Source organism: Saccopteryx bilineata, chromosome 5 (assembly GCF_036850765.1).
Source record: "Saccopteryx bilineata isolate mSacBil1 chromosome 5, mSacBil1_pri_phased_curated, whole genome shotgun sequence".
NCBI lineage: Eukaryota > Metazoa > Chordata > Mammalia > Chiroptera > Emballonuridae > Saccopteryx > Saccopteryx bilineata.
In genome coordinates this window covers 53591732-53616935 of record NC_089494.1, presented here as the reverse complement: position 1 = coordinate 53616935, position 25204 = coordinate 53591732, and the positions used below count along the sequence as shown (strand labels likewise).

The 25204-nt window shown below is 39.2% G+C and overlaps 1 protein-coding gene across 4 annotated transcripts in view; it reads right to left on the bottom strand.

The window, feature by feature from the left end:
* Positions 1 to 13284: 13284 nt before the first annotated feature.
* PDE1A (phosphodiesterase 1A) overlaps positions 13285 to 25204 on the bottom strand; it is a 403386-nt gene continuing 391466 nt past the window's right edge. For all 4 annotated transcript variants that reach the window (XM_066280225.1, XM_066280223.1, XM_066280222.1 and 1 more), the window contains 2 exons: positions 20304 to 20420; positions 13285 to 16939 (listed from right to left, as the gene is read on the bottom strand). In XM_066280225.1, coding sequence (XP_066136322.1) covers positions 20347 to 20420 — 74 coding nt within the window. In that variant the 3' untranslated portion in view covers positions 13285 to 16939; positions 20304 to 20346. The remainder of the gene's footprint in view (positions 16940 to 20303; positions 20421 to 25204) is intronic.

Below are 25204 nucleotides of genomic sequence, written 5' to 3'. Positions count from 1 at the left end.
GCATTCCCCTAGCCCTAGGATCAGACAATAGACCTGCATTCATATCCAGGATATCTCAAGAATTAGCTACTAAGTTAGGTATTAATTAGAAATTGCATTGCATTTATAGGCCCCAAAGTTCAGGACAGGTAGAAAGAATGAACAGGACTCTGAAGGTAACTATAATTAATCTGAGAGGGGAGACCAGTGAAAACTAGGTTGAGCTCCTCCCTTTCGCCCTTTTTAGAACCAGATGTACCCCCTATCTCAATAAATGGACCCCTTATGAAATCTTATTTGTGCAACCTGTGCCCCTTGTATCTCGACTGACCAGAGGGGAACTAGAGATTTTTAATCATAATTTCCTCAAGTACTTGCAGGCCCTGCAACACGTCAGAAGCGAGATACAGGCCCTCCAGAGATCAGCCCAATCGAATGCGAAACACAGCTCCTGACTACCGGAGCCTAGACCAGGGGTCCCCAAACTACGGCCCGCGGGCCGCATGCGGCCCCCTGAGGCCATTTATCCAGCCCCAGCCCCACTTCCGGAAGGGGCATCTCTTTCATTGGTGGTCAGTGAGAGAAGCACATTGACCATCTCATTAGCCAAAAGCAGGCCCATAGTTCCCATTGAAATACTGGTCAGTTTGTTGATTTAAATTTACTTGTTCTTTATTTTAAATATTGTATTTGTTCCCATTTTGTTTTTTTACTTTAAAATAAGATATGTGCAGTGTGCATAGGGATTTGTTCATAGTTGTTGTTTTTTTATAGTCCGGCCCTCCAACGGTCTGAGGGACAGTGAACTGGCCCCCTGTGTAAAAAGTTTGGGGACCCCTGATCTAGACAGTGGGTGTGGATTCTCAACCACTGACGAGGCAACCTTGAGCCACGGTAGAATAGACTGTTCCAGGTGATCCTGAGTACACCCACAGCTATTAAGGTAGCTGAAAAGCCCTACTGGATACACCTTTCCCACGTGAAGCTGGCCCAACCACCCGATGAAGGATCTCGGAGATGGCAAGTCAAGCGGACCCCTAGAGAGCCTCTAAAGCTCACCTTCTCCTCCACTTAGGACTGATAAATTTTTATTGTCTACCCAGCAAGGGACTAGAGTTGCAGGAATAGGTTTTAATCAGGACAGTAGATGGCACAGTTATAGCACAGAATAACACCTGGGATAATAACACCCCCGTAGCTCTCCAAGCTGACTTATCAAAGTTCTTTGAAGACAAGTTTTGTGATTCACCAGCAGCTTGGAGACATTCTGATTCAGCCAGGAGCCCTCTCACTGATGATTTGCCTAGCTCATACACCTTAGGTAATAGGTGTGACCCCAATGTAAAAATAGGACTTTATGGTATACTCCACACTATGCTTGCCTTGAACCCCCTTCCAGACGGCATCACATATGCGGGTCTCACTCAGATTATTTTTGTAAAAAGTAGGGTTTTGAGACCCTAGTCAGTGAATTTCAATAGAGTCCACCTAAACCAGGTAATATACCTCGAGAAGCAAATAGACTCCCTAGCCGAGGTAGCCCTTCAGAATAGGAGAGGGCTAGACCTCCTCCTCCTTGAGCAAGGAGGACTGTGTGTTGCTTTAAGAGAAGAATGTTGTTTTTACGCTAACCACTCTAGAGTAATTAGAGAGAATATCAAGATACTTGCAAACAGATTAAAGAATAGGAACCTAGAAGAAGACAGCCCGTCTACGGCCATACCACCCTGAACGGGCCCGTTCTCGTCTGATCTCAGAAGCTAAGCAGGGTCGGGCCTGGTTAGTACTTGGATGGGAGAAGAAGACAGCCCTAGCTGGTATGCCTTTATGTTCAAGATTTCTCCTTGGTTAACTACCCTCATATCCGCAATTGCTGGACCCCTCCTATTATTATTATTGGCTCTTACCTTTGGACCAATAATCCTTAATAAGCTCCTTGCGTTCGTGAAGGAGAGGGTAAATATCGTAAAGTTAATAGTTCTGTCCCAACCTTACACTAGTCTCCCCACTGATAAAGAATCAAAGGTTTGATTTATGCCCAAAAGAGATGGGGGAATGTTAGATTCAGGGAAATGTGCTGTGGCTGCCAGAAGTGTAACTATTAAAAGAGCAGAAACAGGGAGTGCTGGCAGGAACAGGGAGTGCTGATAGGGCCCCATGTGAGGCTGAGAACAAAGAAGTTTATGTTTGAAATTCACCACTAAGCTAAAACCGGCCCCTGTTGCTATGCCGGCCCCTGTTGCTATGCTGCATGCAACCTCCCTAGCCAATAGCTAAACTGCCACATCTGCTTCTATATAATGCTTGCTCACTTAGGATATATTCAATATAAGGACCTGGCTGTAAGCGCCAGGCGTGGCTTCCGTTTGCAGCTCCTCATGAGCACGGTGTCTCCAGACATCTTGGGAGTTCGCCCCTGCGCAGGTTAAACTGGCCAATAAAGTAACATTTAAACTCCTGAAAGTCTCTGACGTTTGTTCTCGTACCTGGTGGATGCAACAGTGAGCTGTGCTCAAACCAGATGATTCAGCGCTCAAGCTGGCAACCTGGACTTTCAAACCTGGATCCTCCATATCCCAGTCCAATGCTCTATTCACTGCTCCACCTCCTTGACAGGCCGTTAAACATTTTTACACATGCCTATTGGCCATCTGTATGTCTTCTTTGGAGAAGTATCTATTCAGTTCCTTTGCCCATTTTTTAATTGGATTGTTTACCTTCCTAGTATTGGGTTTTAGACGTTCTTTATAAATTTTGGTTATTAACCCCTTAACAGGCGTATTGGCAAATATTTTTTCTCATCGTGTGAGTTGTCTTTTTATTTTGTTAATGGTGTCTTTTGCTGTGCTAAAGCTTTTTAGTTTGATATAGTCCCATTTGTTTATTTTGTACTTTATTTCACTTACCCATGGGGATAAATTGGCCAAAATATTGCTAAGAGAGATATTGGAGAGTTTACTGGCTATGTTTTCTTCCAAGATGTTTATGTTTTGCAACTTAGATTTAGGCATTTTATTCATTTTGAGTTTATTTTTGTAAATGGTGTAAGTTGGTGGTCTAGTTTCATTTTTTTTTTGCATGTACCTGTCCAATTTTCCTAACACCACTTACTGAAGAGACTGTCTTTACTCCATTATATGATCTACCTCTTTCATCAAATATCAATTGACCGTAAAGGTGTGGCTTTATTTCTGGGTTCTCTGTTCTGTTCTATTGATCTATATGCCTGTTCTGTTCTTATGCCAGTACCACGGTGTTTTGAGTACAATGGCTTGTAGTATAACTTGATATAAAAAAATGTGATACCTCCCACTTTATTCTTCATTTTCAAGATTGCTGAGACTATTTGTGTTCTTTTTTTGTTTCATATAAATTTTTGGAATATTTGTTCTATATCTTTGAAGTATGCCATTAGTATTTTAATAGAAATTACGTTGAATTTATAGATTGCTTTGGGTAGTATAGACATTTTAATGATGTTTATTCTTCCTGTCCATGAACACAGTATATGCTTACACTTGTTTATATTTTCCTTGATTTCTTTTTTCGATGTCTTATAATTTTCCAAGTACAAGTCTTTTACCTCCTTGGCTAAATTTACTCCTAGGAACGTAATTCTTTTTGTTGCAATAGTAAAGGGGATTGTTTTCTTAATTTCTCTTTCAGACAGTTTATTGTTGGTGTATAAGAATGCCACTGATTTCTGAATATTGATTTTATATCCTTCCACCTTGCCAAATTCATTTATCAGGTCTAGTAATTTTTGGCTGACACTTTAGTGTTTTCTATATATAGTAGCATGTCATCAGCAAATAATGATAGTTTTAGTTCTTTTTTTTCCAATTTGGATGTCTTTTATTTCCTTTCCCTGCCTGATGACTGTGGCTAGGACTTCCAGAACTATGTTGAATAAGAGTGGTGAAAGGGGACACTCCTACCTTGTTCCTGATCTTAAGGGAATTGCTTTTAATTTTTGCACATTGAATATGATGTTGGCTGTAGGTTTGTCATAGATGGCCTTTATTATGTTGAGGTATGTTCCCTGTATTCCTGTTTTGCTGAGAGTTTTGATCATAAATGGGTGCTGGATTTTATCAAATGCTTTTCCTGCCATCTATTGATGTAATTATGTGATTTTTATTCTTCCTTTTGTTTATGTGATGAATCACATTGATTGATTTGTGAATATTGTACCAGCCTTGCCTCCCCAGAATGAATCCTGCTTGATTATGAAGCATAATCTTTTTGATGTATTGCTGGATCCGGTTTGCTAACATTTTGTTTTGAATTTTACATCTATGTTCATCAGGGATATTTGCCTATAGTTTTCTTTCTTTGTAGTGTCTTTACTTGGTTTTGGAATGAGGATAATGCTTGCCTCAAAAAAGGAGCTTAGACATCTTCCTTCTTATTGAATTTTTTCAAATAGCTTTAGGATAGGCATCAGTTCTTTTTTGAATGTTTAGTAAAATTTGTATGAGAAGCCATCTGGTTCAGGGCTTTTGTTTGCTGGGAGCTTTTTGATAACTGTTTCAATATCATTTGTTGTAATCAGTCTGTTTAGGGTTTCTGGTTCTTACAGATTGAGTTCTGGAAGATTGTATGTTTCTATGAATTTATCCATTTCACCTAGGTTGTCCAATTACTTTGGCATATAGATCTTCATAGTATTTTCTTACAATCCTTAGTATTTCTGCAGTGTCAGTTGTTACTTCTCCAGTTTTATTTCTAATTTTATTTATTTGAGTCCTCTCTCTTTTTTTCTTGATGATTCTGGTTAAAGGTTTGTAATCATGTTTACCTTTTCAAAGAACCAGCTCTTGGTTTCATTGATCTTTTCTATTGTCTTTTTAGCCTTTATGTCATTTATTTCCACTCTGATCTTTAATATTTTCTTCCTTCTAATTCCTCTGGGATTTATTTGTTGTTCTTTTTCTAGTTCTTTTAGATGCAGTTAAGTTGTTTATTTGAGCTTTTTCGTGCATTTTAAGGTATGCCTGTAATGCTGTGAACTTCCACCCAAACTACTTTTGCTGTGTCTCATAAGTTTGGAGTTGTATGTTCATTTTCATTTGTTTCATGGAAATTTTTTATTTCTTCCTTGATCTCATTGTTAACCCATTTTTTATTTATAACATGCTATTTAGCACCCAAGTGTTTGAATGTTTTTCAGTTTTTCTGTTGTAGTTGATTTCTAGTTTCATGCCATTGGGGTCAGAGAAGATGCTTGATATGATTTCAATCTTCTTAAATTTATTGAGACTCATTTTGTATCCTAACAAGTGGTCTATCCTAGAGAATGTACCATGAGCACTTGAAAAGAATGTATATTCTACTGTTTGGGGGTGAAAGATTCTGATGATATCATTTAAATCTGGTTGACCTAGTCTGCCATTTAAATCCACTGTTTCTTTCATAATTTTCTGTCTGGAGGATCTATCTATTGATGTTACTGGAGTATTAAATTCCCCTACTATTATAGTATTGCTGGTGATCTCACCCTTTATGTCCATCAAAATCTCCTTTATATATTTAGGTGCTCCGATATTAGGCTTATAAATATTTACAATGGTTATATCCTCCTGTTGGGTTGCTCCCTTTATCATTATGTAATGACCTTCTTTATCCACTACTATAGCCTTTGTTTTAAAGGATATTTTGTCAGATATAAGTATTCCTACCTCAGCTTTACTTTCATTTCCATTTGCACAAAACACTTTCTTCCATCCCTCCACTTTCAGTTTATGTGTATCTTTTGTTCTGAGGTGGGTCTTCTGTAGACAGCATATGTATGGGTCCTGTTTTCTTATCCATGCAACTACTTTTTGTCTTTTGATTGGAGCATTTAATTCATTTACACTTAAGGTTATTATTGATATGTACTTATTTATTGCCATTTTATTCTTTAAAGCTACAATCCTCTTTTTCTTGATTTCTTTGTTTTCTTTGTTCTTTTTACAGCAGACCCTTTAACATTTTTTGCAGTACTGGTTTAGTTGTAATGAATTTGTTGAAGGTTTTTTTTTGTTTGTTTGTTTTTTGTTTGTTTGTTTGTTTGTTGTCTGGGAAGCTTTTTACTTTTCCTTCTATTCTAAATAATTGCCTTGCTGGATGAAGTAGTCTTGATTGTAGTTCTTGTCTTCCATCACTAAATATTTCTTGCCAATCCCTTCTGGCCTCAAATATTTCTGTTGAGAAGTCAGATGTCATCTTTATGGGAGCTCCTCTGTAGGTAATGAACTGCATTTCTCTTTCAGATTTTAATATTCTTTCTTTATCTATTAACTTTGGCATTTAAATTATGATGTGTCTTGGTGTAGGCCTCCTTAGGTTCCTTTTTAATGGGACTCTCTGTGCTTTTTGAACTTGTGTGACTTTTTCCTTCAACAATTTAGGGAAATTTTCATCTATGATTTCTTCCAACAAGTTCTCTATCCCTTGTCCATTCTTTTCTCTCTCAGGAACCCCTATGATGCGGATTTTGTTTCTCTTCATGTTGTCACAGAGCTCTCTTAGAGTTTCCTCAGTCTTTTGGCTCCTCTTTTTGTTTTGCTGCTCTGCTTCTGTGCTTCTGTTTATCTTGTCTTCTAAGTCACTGATTCGATCCTCTGCTTTCTCCAGCCTGCTGTTGATTCCTTCTAGTGAGTCTTCATTTCTGATATTGTATTTGTCATTTCTGACTTTTTTTTATTTCAATGTCCTTTTTGATGCTTGCTACTTCTTTATTTAGGTATAATTAGGACCATCCATTGTTGCTCTAGGAACCTTGAGCATCTTAAAAATCATTATTTTAAACTCTGCATCTGGTAGTTTTGTTAGTTCCATTTTATTTAGTTCTTTTACTGGGGATTTTTCTTTCTGATGCATTTGGGTCACATTTCTTTGCTCATTTTGTCTGTGTATTACATAGCACTGTTTGACTTTGAAATTTTTGCTGTGTCTTTATGAGGAAGATGTGCTTGGTGGTACTGACCTCCAGGCCACCTGTTTTTCTTTCTCTAAAATTGCTTCTTGAGGGTAGTATTTTTTCTCCTATTGTATGTGAATATTGAATGCAGTTGGTCCTTTTGTGGGTATGGTTATCTCTTCAGGCTGGCTGGCTCTAAGGGTCAACCTTGACCTTATATATTACACACTGTGCAATGTCTGTTCTGTTGGGCATATTCATTCTCCACTGTGTCTGGTACCTGCTAGACTCCTCCTTTGGGCGTGCTGCTTGTGTAGGTAGCTGAGTCTAGGGTTGGTGCTGTCTGCCACTCACTACCAGTTGTGTTGCTTCTAGATCTTCTTGGGTTGGCATCAGCTGTTGTTTCTAACCTGCTGTGGGCTACTTGGCTACAGGGACTGCTCTTTTTACTGTTTGTGTCTGCGTTTTCTGTGCCTGGGTAGTGTGGGAGGCACAGAACCTTTGTATAAGGATCAGCTTCCTCCTGCTTAGAGATGACAGCAGCTCCATAAAAGCCATAAGCTTCCACTTATCAGTTGCTCCACCTTCTCTTGCAGCTGCCTGGTCTTCCCACAGAGTCTTCTGTAGAAAGAATGTATTGAGTGCTCATACTGGCCTCACTCAACCAACCCCTCTACAGGTTGCATGCTTGGTGGGTTAGGGCAGCTGAGGTTTTAAATACAATGTTAGTGGGACCCCCTACTTCAGGTGTCTCTCGGTCAGGAGCTCATTATGGGGATGTGGCCTCCTACTCCAGATCTAATCACTCAGCTGCTAATGGATACTCAAATTTTATTTCTCCCAAACAAGGTGAGCAGCAGGTTCAGATCAAGTGGGGCTGACAATCAGAGGTGGATTAAGGTTGGTTAGGGCCCCAGGCACAAAAGAAAATATTGGGCCCCATAAAAAAAAGAGAGACAAGGAAAATAAAAATACATGTTAACTATATTTTAAATAAATAAAAAATATTATGCACTATTAATATTAAAATTGCACATATGAAACCGAACTTGGTGTCATTAGAAAAAAGTGTAAAGTTGGTGTTTTGCTGGGCCCTCCAGAAATCAGATCCCAGAGCATGCGCCCAGTGTACTCACCATTAAAACTGCCTCTGCCGACAGTCCCCTCTGCAGAAGTTCTTACAGCTGGTGAGACCCTGGTCTCAGGGAGGAAGACTGAGAGAATCCTCCCCTGGGGCTGACTGTGCCCCCATGAAAGTGGTTAAGCCCTTTGACCAGACCCACACTTTAAATGTCCATTCTCCAAGCCTCTCTCCCTTCTCCCTGTGGAATCTAGCCTAGTGGGGCAGGATATACAGTACCTAGGCTGGCTGTCTATAAAGCTCCACCCTATCCAGTGCACATGAGCTGCTGTTCCTGTGCTGATCACAGAGAGTAGCATTTGCCTCAGCTGGGCCAGGTGTGAGGAGCCCTTTCTTAGCATATCACTTTAGCAAGGGTTGTTAGGTCCTAAACCAATGCTCTCCACAGCCCTGGGCCTCCCTGGCAGGAACCCAGTGCAGACCAGTGAGAGACACTGCCTGTGACTGCCCCTCCACAACCTTCTTGGAGCTACAAGTAATCCAGAGTTTGTGGCTGCCTCTGCTGGCCCCAGGTGCACATGGAAATACTAAACTGCAAAACTAGGCTGGCTTTTATCTACACTGGGCTTGGGGGAAGGTCCGCTTAAAAAATCATGGTTCCCTGAGTCTCACCTGCTGCAGCCTCTGTCTGCTGGCTGTTTGTTGAGCTCAGCCACTGAAAAAACCTCTGGTAAAGTCTAGAGCAGGGGTCAGGAACCTATGGCTCGCGAGCTAGATATGGCTCTTTTGATGGCTGCATCTGGCTCACAGACAAATCTTTAATAAAATAAATAATAACATTAAAAATATAAAACATTCTCATGTATTACCATCCATTCATTTCCTACCGCTCATGTTCATGGTTGCGGGTGGCTGGAGCCAATCACAGCTGTCCTCCGGGACAACACTAAATTTTTATTGGATAATGCGTAACGTACACAGGTCGTTGTGTGGCTCTCACAGAATTACATTTAAAATATGTGGCGTTCATGGCTCTCTCAGCCAAAAAGGTTCCTGACCCCTGGTCTAGAGCCTGCAGCAGTTCAGGGATTAGGAAGGGTGATGAGTGTGGCTCTGCCCCTTGACTTCCGGTGTCAGTCTGTCCAGATTTTTTTAACAGACCTCAGTAGAGGGTGCCCCAGTAGTCTGGTGGGTGTGGTCTCTGAGACCCAGAGGTGTGCTCTTTCTTCACTTTGGACAGTTTCTACTGAGTCTCCCTTGAAGCGGAAGCACCAGTCATAGACTCGAGTGTAGGTGAGGGAAAGCTTTGGCCTGAACACCAGAAAACTGAGTTACTGACGTGTCCCCTGTTTCCTGGCTTCTTAGAACAACCCAGTTTCCATTGGGTGGAGTAGCAGAGACTCCTGATAGCGAGGCAATTGCTTTTCCCCAGGCTGATGCCACTCAGAGGGTACTGCTCCACCCAAGAAAGATGGCAACAGCAGTACTGGAAATGACTCAGCACAAGGGTTCTGGTGGCCGTCCCTCATAGTGTCTCTTCCTGGGCCTCCAACTTTATACTCTCCTCATGCAACTCTAGTACTCTCAGCTCTCCCTCCACCAGAGTGCTGGATAAGTGGCTTGGAACAAGCTTTTCTGTGTGAGCCCTTTAAGATGGATCCTGCAACTCTGAGAGCTTCATCTCTTTCTCACAGACAGAAACCCAACTCTTTTCACTTACAAATGCTGTCTGGGCACCTCTTCTAGCCTCTGGGACTGAGGACACTCAGCTCTCAGGGTGACCTTCTCTACAGTGAGAGTCCCCCCAGACCCTCAGCCACCACTTATTCCTGGGAACAAGGCAACCCCTCCATGTCTTTGCCCTTCCTACAAGTCTAGGTGTGGATTCTTCTGTGATCCATGGTTATAGACTCTTCTTCATTTAGTCCAAAGTTCTTTGTTTTTTCTCAAAATGATTGCTTATAAATGAAGTTGTAATCCAATTTGGTCCTGGTAGGTGGCAGTTGGAATGGCCACCTACTCCATTGCCATTTGCCATTTTGGAATCTCCCCATATACTCTATAGTTTTCTTTTTTGAGAATCTAGTATTGTTGTTTCATAGTGCATCTGGATGTCTAATAATGTGCTTTATTTAACAAAGTCTTCTAAGAAGTTTAAGTTTATTTTATTTTTATGTTTATATCTTTCTCTTTAATATTTGCATGACAATTGTCCCCTAAAATCTAATGTCTACATGATGTATATCAACATATATATATGCATATAGATATCTGTCTGTATAGCCACAAATATATATACCAACCTATGTCTAAATCTATCCATGTTTATATATGTAATTTTACCTTTCCACACCTTAAGCAAGGAAGTAAATGCTGAAGTCAATAGTAACATGGTCATTACTGTAGAATGACTGGCCTCCTTTTTACCTGAAACAACCTCTCCATCATGTGGATTTTTAGGATATTGTTACTGAAGTTAAAGTCATGTTATGTTCCTGAAATAATTTTCCTGAATTAATTTTAAAGGAAGAGAATGGAACTCCTGGTAGGTTCTTATTTATATAGCTCATACTATTTCAATTTTTCTTATGTATCATTAAATAGTCTCCCCACTTTACATGAGCCATTTCATTTACTCATTACAACAATCCTATAAAATAGATACTCTTACAATCTCCATTTCATAGATGGGAAAACTGAAGCTTGTCTAAAATCACAGAGATCATATGTAACAAAGTCTAAAATTGGACTGAGAGCCAAACTCAGTCCTTGGATGAGATATTTCCTGCCTTAGGTCTTTCACAAAAATTTAACAATAATAGCATCTGGATAAATATAAAATAATAACTTATGTTAATTGAGAACAAACAGTGTGTCAGGTGCTGTCTAGATCCTTTAATTAGTCTTCATTATCATTTTACCATTTTATCAAAGTCTTCACCATGAGAGATGAGGAAAAATGTTAAGGTTGACAGCTGCGGAACACCAAAGACAGACTATACATGGAGTGTATTCTTGCTCCCAAACTTGTATGTTTCTTACTATTGATCACCACAGCTATAGGAAATCACCTGGAAACTGTGAGCTTTTCTCCCTAGCAGAGTTGGTAAATTAGCTACAATTAATATATCACTGTACCAGCAGAGCCATCTCCCCAAGGGTAAATGAGAGACAGATGGGGAGCTCTGAATGTTTCTCTTGTATAATTCAGGTTTGCTTTTAGTGTGCTATTAAGAATTAATTAAGAATTAATGCATTCCCCATTTGCCTGCTCTGAGAAAAAAACACAAATGGCTTTTGTGATTGCATAGACCTAAAGTGCTTGAAAAGTGAGTCTCGTTTTGATTAGCTATGGATGTTTTCTGAAAAGGATTAACTCAATCACATATCAAACAGGACAAACACGAATAAACATTTTCTTCATTTATTCATATTAATTTATTCAAAAAATATTTCCCAAGCACCTTCTCAAGTAAGGATCAGTGTTTCTTTACCTGAGAACCTGGCAGCAAGCATATGACATTAGAGCCACGATTGTCTAGCACAGAGGGATAGAGATCAGTGTTCAGCCAGACAAGGGGGTCAGAATGTTCTGACCAAAGTAACGAGAAGCTTTCTGGGGGAGCTGGCCTATGACAGATCCTTGAAGGAAGGGGAAGCAGTGGCAGGTAAAAAGGTAAAGATGGCAAAGAAGCAGCGAGATCCACATGATGCAAAGTCACGGCAGACATCCAGGAACAGTGAAACAGTGAGTGGTGTCGGGAAGGCTCTGGCGAAAATTGTAGGCTGGGGTTAGACGGTGAAGTGCTTTGACTATTATGCTAAGGAGTTTAAGCTTTGCCTGTACGCGAGTGGTTCTCAGAGTGAGATATCCAGTCTATTAGCATCAGCATCACCTTGGGCCCACTTCAAACACACGGAATCAGAATTTTGGGTGGGGAGGGGCGTGGATTGGCTGAGCAATCTGCAGTGTACTAGACCCTCCAGGTGAGGATGGTGCATGCTTACGTTTGAGAGCCGGTGTTGCAGCCAGCGCCTCTGAACCGCTGGGTGCTGTGGAGGGGTGACAAGCGGGCTGGAGATACTGACCTCCCCAGTCCTTCGGGGACCTGCCTCATGGCCTGTCGATGTGTGCAACCTCCAGCCCCTTAAGCTAATCTAATGGTGTTTACATTTTTAAAAGATTTTTAAAGAAGGGAAGGAAAAGGAGCAGGAAGAACAAGAGAAAGATGAGGAAGAAGCAGGAAGAGAGAAAAAAAGGAAAGAGCAAGAGCAGGGCAGCAATGTGATGGAATGTGGCCTGAGAAGCCTGAAATAGTCCAATCCTTTATGGAAGAGGTTTTCTGCCCTCTGGTGGAGACAAGGAGAAACTGTTTTTAAGAATGGCAATGGGTCCAAAGAATGAATTAAGAACATTTAATATTTATATAATACTGTGCAGAAAAGCAAAAGAGAAAAGAGCTGAATGCAGAGAAGTCAAATATTGAACACAAGTAGATGGTAAAGATCTATACAATGTTGTTTTTTAATAGAAAGAAGAAATAGGTTGATGTTGTTTATAAAAATAGTACAATTAACTTTAAATTGACCCAAACTCTATGCCGTAGTAAGGTTCTCAACAACTGAGAATATCACAGACTATGTCCGGTTCAGCAATCTCTTGGGGTTAAGCTTGCTTTAGTTTGGAGAGAGTGGTATAGTTCTGAGAACATAGGAGCCTCTTATTTAGTGTGGAAAAAAAAACCCTCATATTTAAATGCTTAGTGGGTCTACATCATATTTAATTACTGTCTAGAAGTGATATGCATAAAAATATCCCTACCATCTTCTTAAAATGCCAATTCCAACATAATAGGTGTGGCTGGGCCTGAGCGTCTTCATTTCTAAGAAGTTCCCAGATATTGACCAACAGTCTAAGGAGCAAAGTCTAGACTGGACACCGGTGGTTATGTGAAAAGCAAAATTTTAAGATCACATATTAAGTATGGGAAATAATTTCTCCATCCACAGACATCTGCTGTAATACGCAGTGTGACTGGTCACCAAAGCACACCTGCCTTTGCCACTGGAAATTCTGCCCTCACAGAAGGGCAGTTTCTAGAGACAAGTGCCTGATACGGACGAGAGTAGAACTGAATAAAGGGCAGGAAAGGAAATAATGGATATGGGAGGTGAAGGCATGGCAGGTTTGGGGAGTCATATTCCCTCAGAATTCAAGTCCGGACTCCTCCACTTACTAGCTGCGTGATCCTACACAGAGTATTTTACTTTTTTTTTTCTTTTTTATCATTACTCCATCTCCATAGATAGGGATAACAATTCTTCAAAGAGTAGTTCTAGAGGGAATAAAAGAGAGAAGATCAGAAAATAATGTAAATATAATACAGTAGTAAGACTGTAGAGTATTTATTATAAACTATAATAAATACTAAATAATTATAATCTTTATGAGATAAAAATGTGTCAGTTTGAGATACAAAAGAAGCTCTCCGACCATCACAAGTATTAAGCAAATAACATAGAAATGTATTAATGTTATTAAAAGATAAATAACCCCAAATAAATCTTTAATTATATATGTTGGTTCACACATAAGATTTATATCTTAAATATTTAGGATTCCCCCCCAGAGAAATGACATATATGTAATGTGGGACATTATTAGGAGTTTGCTTCTTTGACTCTAAAATATATATATTGTCTGTATTATTTACACCTTACACTAAATGGTGGATAAGTATTGCAGTATTTAGAAAAAAACAATTACCAGTAGGTATATATGTTTTAGACTTAAATTATATTTCTAAATTAAAATAAGGCCTTTGAAAGCTTTATGGTATTAGGTAGAAATTTATCATAGCATCATATTTGAAGTAAAAAGTTCAGGTAAGTGTAATGTCACTGATGACACAATAAATTTTTACATTTTCATCAGGAATGCTTTAGTATCTTGGAGACCCAGCCTGAGAGATGACATGCATTGTGCCAATTACTCGTACTTCAGTTAATTGACTCTCTCCAGGTATTTACCTGGACTGGAAGCTCTTTGCTTCTTTATTAGTCTCTAGGGTTACCTTGTTCACATTGTGCTTTACAGAGCTTTTCTTTCCACTGCGCTTCTGTCTTGTTCAGCACAGATGTAGCAGACCAAAAAACAGTTCTTCATTGCCCGAGAGACCTAGGGTCATATCCCATATGGGCTCTGCCAAGGGAGACCTGCATGGCCTTAGATAAGTCCCTTTCTCTGAGATTTGGTTTCCTTATTTATATTGATACCCACTTCCGTGGGTTATTGAAGATTAGTGATAGTTTGTTAAGTTTTTACATTGAGGTTGTACATCAAAAACAAGCAATAAATATAGGCTTTTGTTATTATTTATTGTTGAAATGTCAACTTAAGTGTCATCTGCTCTAAAAAGTGTTCTTGGAAGCTCTGAAGATGGAAGCAATTTTTACCTACTTTAATATCCATAGGTGCATTTTGTTTGCATCAGGTTACTTTTATATGCGGTACTTAGTTCTTTGGTGTATGGGTCATGTGCTCTATAGGTATGAAATCTCTAGAGGCTAGATTAGGTTTCCAGATTCCTGTGTGCACTGTGCATCTGGCCAGGAGCTTGCAAACATTAAGTACAATAATGACTGTTTAATGAATATTTCTTTGATAGAGCAAAAATCTCTTCTGAAGGGAGTCACATCCATTTTTAGATTGGCGTACTTCTGGTTTTTCCTGAGTTCTCCAACTTTTCAATGTGCCACCAAATTGAATTACATCAGACAACAAATGATCACAATATTTTCCCTCAAGTACAATTTATTTATCATATGTAATAAGAAATACAGAGAATTACAGCAGAATAAAAGCACAAGAATTGTAGCTTGTCATATTAAAATTTAAATAAGAGGTACTGGTTAATACCAGTAGGAAAAGGCATATGAAAATGTTAGATTTATGTCGGATAGCTGAGGATAAAAATGCAAAGCAGGACACTCAAGGTGCAGCAGCCTCACTCATCAGACTCCTTCTTCGGAATGACCCAATGCTGATTTTTGCAGAAGAAGTGGGCACTGGAAATTCCTGCCCTGACTTCCTTAATTAGCACTAGTTAGTAGCTATCTAGAGAGAGAGAAGGAAGCAAGAAATAAAGAAGGAAAAAGGAGAGAAGTAGCCAAGGGAGGAAAAGGAGGGAAAGGGGGAGAAGGAGAGAAATTGGGAGGGAAAGTGCATCAGTAGGATGACAATTCTTCTGAGGAAATGGAGCGTGTTTTTTCCATTCCTTCTGGAAGTTCAGTCACAATCCTCTATAAGTCATGTAACCTGCAAAATTAGGTTAAAGGCTACATACAGAAATTGCTCATTTCACTATACTCCTCTTTTTTAGTAACAAAGTCTATAGATCTTAAGCAAGGTACTAATAGAAACAAAGTGAATATGTTTCCTATAACAACAGAGAAAGAGTGTTGCAATTAACTTCTCCCTCAAGAGGTTCTATAGTTCTACTGAAAGACACAACTGGCTCAAATAGGAACAAAAGAATTAGACTTTCCATAGTCAGGTTCTATTTTAAATGCAGAATGTTTTCTAGCTGGTAAATAGCTACTTAAAGAAAAGATACTTAAAGCAATAGTCATAGTTTCTCCATAAATAGAAATAAAAGACCCTTTTTAAAGGACAAAGGTCACCATGCTGTACATATCTATAAATGTCCCCCAATACATTATTATAGATAATCTTTACCACTTACATTAAAAATATTAATTGCATTTTAATATCTATGATACAATTCAATTATTTAGCTGTCTTCTACAGAAGATGCAAATAAAACAAAAGCTACAAACCTTATTCACAGAACATTTAAAAGCACTTTATACACAGTCTATGCACAAATATATTTTAAATTAGAATGATGCATAGCTAATATGCATATAGAATATAGAATATGGCTTACATATTAAAAGAGATCTAAGTTGTGAGTTATAAAATCCCACTCTTTAGACTTAAAAGCTTCTGGTTGTATCCATTTCTAAAATATTGCTTAGCATTGTGGAATCCAGAAAAGAAGCAGGTGCAACAGAAACCTTTTTAGGATGGACACACCCTCCTTCCCTTTTATTGAGGGCTACTTTTGATTTTCTTCCATCCAATTTCTGCCTTTCACAAAAATAAAGTCACATAATCTCAAAATCACTGAAGTGTTTACAGTGAAAATTTACACCACTTAACTGTGCTTAACATTTCTAGTCAATTGATAACAAATAAAGGTAGCTCTTCAGTTTGGAGCAAAAGAAAAGCTTATACATGCTCAGGCAAAACATGACAAAGAAGCAGAGCCTCCAAGGGTGGTAGTTTGTTTCTGTGTCGTAAAATGTAAAGTCACATCAAATAATGTTATCTCTTCAGAAAAGTGTAAGCTTCCATTCTCATAGATGTTCTTAATATAACACACACACACACACACACACACACACACGTCTCGTTACTCATCCCTTAGCCTGTTATATATTCTGTTCCATCCTAATGGGATCAACACCCCAGCAGGCAAATTCCACTCTCAGTTCTTGTGTCTGTCTCCAACAACAGCTGAAGGTTCTTGTTATCTTAGATGGTAGGTACTGTTGCCTGCCATGGTGATGGTGCCCCTGTGGGTGATGCGTTAGTGCTCTGAAGCCACAAGGATGACTCAGGCTGACCCCCTTGCTTCCCAGACAGGTTTCACCATGGATTCCCAGCTTGAGAGTTATGATGACGTGTTCATCAGGTCACAGGGCCAAGGCTATGATGCTTCATTGTTGTCTTAGGACTTCAACCACAGCTCCTGAACAGTCTTTCCTCTCATTTTGTTCTCATGTATTTAAAATAACAAGGACAATCTAAATAGCCTGTTCCCCAAAGGTGTAAAACACATTTTTCCTTAATTTCATTTTTGCTTTTCTCTTGCTTGAGACCTTAAAAATTTTGTAGTTGTAGCACTCTGTGTAAAAGAACAGAAGAAAGCAGATTTTAAAACAACCTTATCTTCCGCATATGTATTTCATAGTCACCTGTGCTATAACTGGGTTCAAAATGATAGCAAAACTATCCAACTTCTGTCTTATAAATTTCTCTGGATTGACTGAAGAAGGCAAAATTGTGGAGGAAAAAATGATGGCCGAAGCACTGGCTAAAACTCTGATAGCACATTTGAGATTTATTTGGCCAGAAATACTAGCACAGAATTTATGTTCTTCTTATTAATTCCTTATATAGGAGTCCGTAAAAACAGCCTCATCGAAGTGTGTGTTGAAAGAGAATACAGTTCTGTAGGAAGTTGAGGAATTTGGATGTTTTAGTACTAGTCTGATTGTCCTGAAACAAAATCCAAATGAATATGGTGAACATGTTTTAGTCATATACAGACATCAATTACTGTTCTGTAATTTCCCATTGGATGTTGTATACTGTCAAAAATAAGTGATTTGTCAGTATATAAAGATATTGATTTTATGCCAGTTGGAATTCTTTCTATTTTTTCTCTTTGTGTTTGTATGCTTTGATTCCACTAAAAAAATTTGATCCTTTGGATCAGAAGTCACACACTTAAATAGTTATACAAGACTGGCAGGTGATATAAATGACTTAAGTGGGCATGTATAAATACAAAACAACAAGAGCCACAGGACTGTAGTGAAGTAAACAGCATAAGCCCTGTCTAAAGATATTTCAAAAGCTATTTTAAATTAGTGTGGAAGTCAAACAAATGCAAATGCACAGGCTAAGTCCTGCCCACAAAACATCAGTTTTTAACCTCTTCTTGGATAGTACATTGAACACTAAAGAGCCAGCAGGCTTAATCTGAACCTCAAATGTAATTTTTTTGATCCATACAAGTTTCTAAAAACTTTGAGCCAACATTAAAAATTGGGAAATTCACACACACACACACACACACACACACAAATATAACAACCAATAGGAACACCTGGAAACACTAAGTCCTCAGTCTTACAAGGTGAAAATCTGCCAGAACTGGCCCTGGCCAGTTGGCTCAGCGGTAGAGCATCGGCCTGGCATGCGGGGGACCCAGGTTCGATTCCCGGCCAGGGCACATAGGAGAAGCGCCCATTTGCTTCTCCACCCCCCCTCCTTCCTCTCTGTCTCTCTCTTCCCCTCCCGCAGCCAAGGCTCCATTGGAGCAAAGATGGCCTGGGCGCTGGGGATGGCTTCTTGGCCTCTGCCCCAGGCGCTAGAGTGGCTCTGGTCTCGGCAGAGCGACGCCCTGGAGGGGCAGAGCATCCCCCCCTGGTGGGCAGAGCGTCGCCCCCTGGTGGGCGTGCCGGGTGGATCCCGGTTGGGCGCATGCGGGAGTCTGTCTGACTGTCTCTCCCCGTTTCCAGCTTCAGAAAAATACAAAAAAAAAAAAAAAAATCTGCCAGAACTAAATGGTAGCTTGTTGCAGCCTTCCGGTTGGGTGTGCCACACCCTTTCTGTTCCGAGGCTGACCAGTCCTATTTTCCTCCAGACACTACACCTGAGTCACAGTTGCCAATTGTCACCACTCCTATTGTTTTCGGACTTTGCCCACTTCTATCGTTTAAGAGACCTGCCTATTCCTTGAAGGCATGTGGATTTTTACCAACTTGATTCCTGGTAGATTGTGTCCTGAACACAGGGCTTTCTCAAAATGTTAAGGAAGTTAATAAACTTAGTATAAGGTTTGGATTGAAAAAAATTTTTGTCTAGTTGCTGGGGTTTGAATATCACTATTTATTTTAAATGGGTCTCAAACTTTTCTAGCTTTGGAGGATTTTTAGTTAAAAAAAAAAGAAAGAGAGACTTCATTAATTGCCAACTAAGTCTCATCAAAATCTTTTACTGATGAGATGCCAGGATCTTACAGATAATTTTTTTTTTGCCTTAGATACTTTCATACTTGTCATTTTTACAAATTTACTGGTAACCTGTGTTTCTTACACACAATTTTTAGAAAATGTTCATAAATATTTCAACTTGATGTCATAAATGCACAAAAAGTACTTATCTTACACTTTTTTTTTTTGGAAGCCATATAGTGTACACTGGTTTGGATGTGTTTGATAGGAAAGAATCTTGCTTAATATTGTTTAACTTTGTTTTCTAATAGCCTTTATTGACAACAAATCCTTTTGTACTTAAATGTTCATAAACACTCCACTGGATTAGTTTTCACTAAAATATACTTTGAGAGTTCTATGATATATCGTCAAGACTCAAAGACTTTTCTAAAAAAAAAAAAGGAAAACCTAATACCAAAAAAACAGAAAACAGCTACAAGCTCTAGGGAAAGAAGAGAAATTGCTGTAGCTAATATATGATATATTAAAATAGTTAAGTCTAGAGATGGGCTTTAATTGCTGAACAGCCACTTTGTGGCTTGGTATCCATCTGAGCTTCATATGTAAAATAAGGATCACAAGCACTAACTCTGCTTGTTGAGTGCAATAATAAATGCAAGATGTTCACCACAGTCCCTAACACTTGAGAGTTGCTACTAATACAACAATTGTTATCAATGTCTTATAACCAAGTGGAGAATACTGAGAAATGAATCATCTTAAAAACTAATCACATTTTAACTCTCTCATATCTAAACCAACATTTGAGGGCTAATGATAACATTTCACACTCTTGGTATGGTACCCTCAGCATTTTCTCTTGCTCACTACCACCCCAACAGCAGGATGCATTATAACACTTGGGCTTTACTCTTACTTTTTTAAGGAGACACTAACACATCTCCACTATAAATACACACCCCTCCCTTCTAACTATCTGCACCTCCTCTGAAGACCCAGTACAGTGGTTCTCAAATTTAGCATACAGAGATATCAGTAGATGGGATTATTAAAAACTCAGGTTTCCAAGGCATCGCTCTCAGAGTTAATAGTTTGGTAGATTGAAGCCGAGCCCTAGAAAATGAATTTCCAGAAGAGAAACACTGGGGCACATGTTCATGGATTTTAGCAAATATTGATGTTTCATTCATAAAATGTACTCATTTTGTTATTATCCCCTGTTCTAAACACTCATATTACTTACATGAAGCAGAAAAAGAAATCAGGATTAAACCTCCCTATTGACTTACAGCCTATTCTGTTTAAAGGATAAAATGTCTCAGTAAATATCATTTAATTGATAAGCAAATTAATAACTCTTTGAAAAGATTAGACTTTGCCTCTGACGATAGAAAAACAATTTTTTTTTTTTAAAAAAAGAGGAATCTAGGAGGGTATTTAAATAAGATAATTTTGTCTCTAGTGATTTTCTACAAAACATTTCTTTCAGTAATTAGGTTTCTCATCTGAAAAAACAATACTCACCTCTCATGTTTACAATGACAGAAGCCTTTATGGCGTTTGAAACCTATGACTGTGCATCAGCACGTTTCTCTTCGGCATTTACTTGACCTTCTGAGTTCTTATGAAGATCAGGTTCACCTAGAAAACAAGCCAACAAAAACAAAACAGGCCTGTGAATAAAACGAGTGAAGTCAGGAAACTGAAACCATTAGCAAAATGTTGGAGACTATTGTACAATAGACTTTATGTCACTCCAAAGATACAAATACTCCTTTTCAGCCTGTGCATTTATAGAGTATAACAAGTCATCTTGGGTGACGTCACGGAAATGGCGCCGTGAGCAGCGCGTCCGACAGCTCTCCCCTAAATCACAACAAATTTATCAACTAGAAACAGAAAAATTTATCCTCGGAGCATTCCGGAGTTCCACACAAACTGATAGCGAAAGGACTGTTATCACTTGAATCTGAGAGACGAGGGTGTGGAGGAATCTACCACAGGGACGTTCTTTCAAACCACAAGGAAGTGCGCCTGTGGTGAGTCAGCCCATATACTTGGGAGCCGCGAGCCACCGCCGCGAGCGGCCGCCGCCGCCAGCCCCCGCGAGCCATTGCGAGCAGCCGCGCGCGCGCCCGGTCCGGTTGAGCACCGCTGACGTTCCCAGCGGCCCGCACACTGCGAGTGGGGGTCGCCGGCCACCGGTGCCCGGAGCGCCCCATTCGCGCCCGTGCCTTGGGCATTCCACGCGCCCAGGGCGCCCTGCTGGCCCGCACACCCAGGAGGCTCCATTATCCTGCGCCTGGTGCGGTCCAGCCGCCAGTGGCGGGGCGAGCGGGAGAGGCTTGGGAGATTCTCTCCGTGGGCGGGGCACCTCACCCAGCCATTCAAGCTAACAATCAAGCGTTGGGGGAGGGGCGCGCACAGGCAGCCTAAAATACCTTCGGAAGCACAGCTGCGACCCAATCACTGAAATTAGCTTAACCCATAAAATCTGTGCACCCTCGGTTCTAATTGATAAGATCTCTCTCAGTTCAGCGATCCAGGACAAGAGGTGTGATATTTTTTAGTGCCTCTCGCTAAAGGGGTGGGGGCAACTTCTGATTGATAGAGCCTCCATATTCAGGGATAAACGCTAACAAGAAGGACTTGGCAGATAATAAGGTCTATACTACACTAGTCGTAAGCAGAGACTAGTGCCTCTTCTTCCCTGCAATAACAGGCTACAAAGTGTGGAAAGCCTGGGTTGAGAGGTCCAACTGAATGATAGGCGCTGAACAGTCACCTTGACAACAATTGACTCCCACCCCCGCCTGATTACACTGGAGGCCCTGACTCTCAGAGCCTTTCCCAAAGCCTTGCACTGAGTGGGGATAGAGTGGGGATTTCCCAGCTCTTTGAGCCTCTTACTCCCCAGGCAGAAGCAGTTGCAGCCTTATAGCTGGATCACCAGGCTGCTAATTCAGAAAGGGGGGACTAGGAGAGAGAATCCAGGAAAGCAAACTCTCTCATCGTTGGACCCTGCAAACGCCAACAAGCCTTTACTTCCAGCAAGACTAAAGCCAATTATATGACATTGCCATAGAATCCCATCAACTGCAAATCCCTACCTAAGAGTGACACAGGGGCAGAGCCTGGGGTACAGAGTCACCGACCAGGAAGAGGGAGAGAAAAGAAAAAGGAAGAAGTTAACCTCTCAAAATCAAGAAAAACCCACAGACTTTACAACTTGATCCACTAATTTTTTTTTTTGTTGTTGTTGTTGTTGTTTGTTTCTTCTATCTTTTTGCCTTTATTTCCTCCACCTCGGTCCTTCTATTCTCTGCCCATCTTATGCTTCCCCTTTCTTGAACTACACTACCCATGAGTGTTGCATTTTATTTTTCTTCTTCATCCTCACCCTCTTTTAAGGATATACTCCAAAACACTTAACTCTCACTCTCTCCTCTTTTGTTTTTTTTTTGTCTTGCTTTATTTTGTTTTTTTCTCCTCCTATTTTATTTCTTCCTTCGTTTTTCTCTTTTTCTTATTTTTTCCTTTCTATACGTTTTTTCTTTTCTCATTTTACTTTCCTCCCATATAATCCTCAATCACGAACAAATTAGTTAATTTGGGACTCAAGGCTTTTTTTTGGCTTTATTTCTCTTTTTTGCTTTTGTTTTATTTTTTCTTGTTTGTTTATTTTTGTGGCATTTTGGGTCCTCCCAACCCAAGGTCTCCATTGTATTTAGTCTTCGCTCCACTTAATACAACAGATTTTTACTTATTATTTTTATTTTTTCTTCTTTATTATTCTTTTTTGGTCCTTTTTTCTGGTTCCCTCTTATCCCTCTCATTATATCTCTTAGTTGACCATCACTTACAAGCAAATCATCTTATGCTTGTCTAAGATTTTCTTCCTTTTTTTTTTTTTTTTTTTTGCATTTAGTAGGTCCCTACTCCCTTTTTTTTTGCCCCTTGAACTCTTCACCCCAAATCAGGCCCTCCATTATAGGCACGATATTTCCCTGAGGAGGGGAGAGGAGGGAAAGAGAAGAGAGAAAAAAAAGGGGGAAATAATAAATTATTATTGTTTTTTTTTGTGGGGTGTTTGACCTTTTTTTTTTTTTTTTACTTTTTACTCTTTATTAATTCTAATTAGTGCTATCAATAAGACCACCCTCAGATGCCGATAAGAAAGAGGAAATCAAATATTATGGATACAAAAGAAAGAGAGGTAACACAAATAGATGTGGAAAAATCTATGGAGAAAAGACTTAACATATTGGAAGCCTTGGAGCTAAATGACAGAGAATTTAAAATAGAAATCTTAAAAATACTCAGAGAGATACAAGAAAACACAGAAAGGCAATATAGGGAGATCAGAAAACAACTCAATGAACACAAAGAATATATTACCAAGGAAATTGAAACTATAAAAACAAATCAAACAGAAATAAAAAACTCAATTCACGAGCTGAAAAACGAGGTAACAAGCTGAGCTAACAGAACAGCCCAGATTGAAGAGAGGATTAGTGAAATAGAAGACAAACAACTTGAGGCACAACAGAGAGAAGAAGAAAGAGACTCAAAAATAATAAAAAATGAGAAAGCCCTACAGGAATTGTCTGACTCCATCAGAAAGAATAACATAAGAATAATAGGTATATCAGAGGGAGAAGAGAAAGAAAATGGAATGGAGAATATACTCAAACAAATAATAGATGAGAACTTCCCAAGCCTGTGGAAGGAACTAAAGCCTCAAATTCAAGAAGCAAACAGAACACCAAGTTTTCTTAACCCCAACAAACCCACTCCAAGGCACATCATAATAAAGATGACACAAACCAATGACAAAGAAAAAATTCTCAAGGCAGCCAGGGAAAAGAAGAGTATAACATATAAAGGAAGGCCTATTAGATTATCATCAGATTTCTCAGCAGAAACTCTACAAGCTAGAAGAGAGTGGACCCCAATATTTAAAGCCCTGAAAGAGAGGAACTTTCAGCCAAGAATACTATACCCATCAAAGCTATCCTTCAAGTATGAAGGAGATATAAAAACATTCACAAATACAGAAAAGATGAGAGAATTTATCAACAGAAAGCCCCCACTCCAGGAAATACTAAAGGGGGTTTTCCAACCACATTCAAAGAACAAAAGAAAACAACACCACAAGTAACAGCTCCACCAAGAACACAATAAAACCAAACTTAAACTGTGACAACAAAGGAAAAAAAGGGGGGAGAGGATGGAGATTAACAGTAGCAAAGGATGATGAAGTGCAGAAATACTTATAAGATAGGGTACTACAATGAATATGGTAGGTACCCTTTTCATTACTTAATGGTAACCACCCTTAAAAAAACCACCACAAAAACACTTGACATAAAAAAGGTAGCAACAGAGGAAAGAAGTATGGAACACAAACAAACAAAAACAAATGATAGAAAAACAAAAGAGAAGAATCAAACTAGATACAAAACTAACAGAAAGCAATTTATAAAATGGCAGTAGGGAACCCACAAGTGTCAATAATTACACTAAATGTAAATGGATTAAACTTACCAATAAAAAGACACAGAGTAGCAGAATGGATTAAAAAAGAAAATCCACTATATGCTGCCTACAAGAAACACATCTAAGCAACAAGGATAAAAACAAATTCAAAGTGAAAGGCTGGAAAACAATACTCCAAGCAAACAACACCCAAAAAAAAGCAGGCGTAGCAATACTCATATCTAATAATGCTGACTACAAGACAGAAAAAGTACTCAGAGACAAAAATGGTCATTTTATAATGATTAAGGGGAAGTTGAATCAAGAAGACATAACAATCCTTAATAAATATGCACCAAACCAAGGAGCACCAAAATATATAAGACAGCTACTTATTGACCTTAAAACAAAAACTAACAAAAATACAATCATACTTGGAGACCTCAATACACCGCTGACGGCTCTAGATCGGTCATCCAAACAGAGAATCAATAAAGATATAGTGGCCTTAAACGAAATACTAGAACACCTGGATATGATAGACATCTACAGGACACTTCATCCCAAAGCGACAGAGTATACATTTTTCTCTAGTGTACATGGAACATTCTCAAGAATTGACCATATGTTGGGCCACAAAGACAATATCAGCAAATTTAGAAAAATTGAAATTGTACCAAGCATATTTTCTGATCATAAAGCCTTGAAACTAGAATTCAACTGCAAAAAAGAGGGGGAAAAACCCACAAAAATGTGGAAACTAAACAACATACTTCTAAAAAATGAATGGGTCAAAGAAGAAATAAGCGCAGAAATCAAAAGATATATACAGACAAATGAAAATGAAAATATGACATATCAGAATCTCTGGGATGAAGCAAAAGCACTAATAAGAGGAAAGTTCATATCACTTCAGGCCTATATGAACAAACAAGAGAGATCCGAAG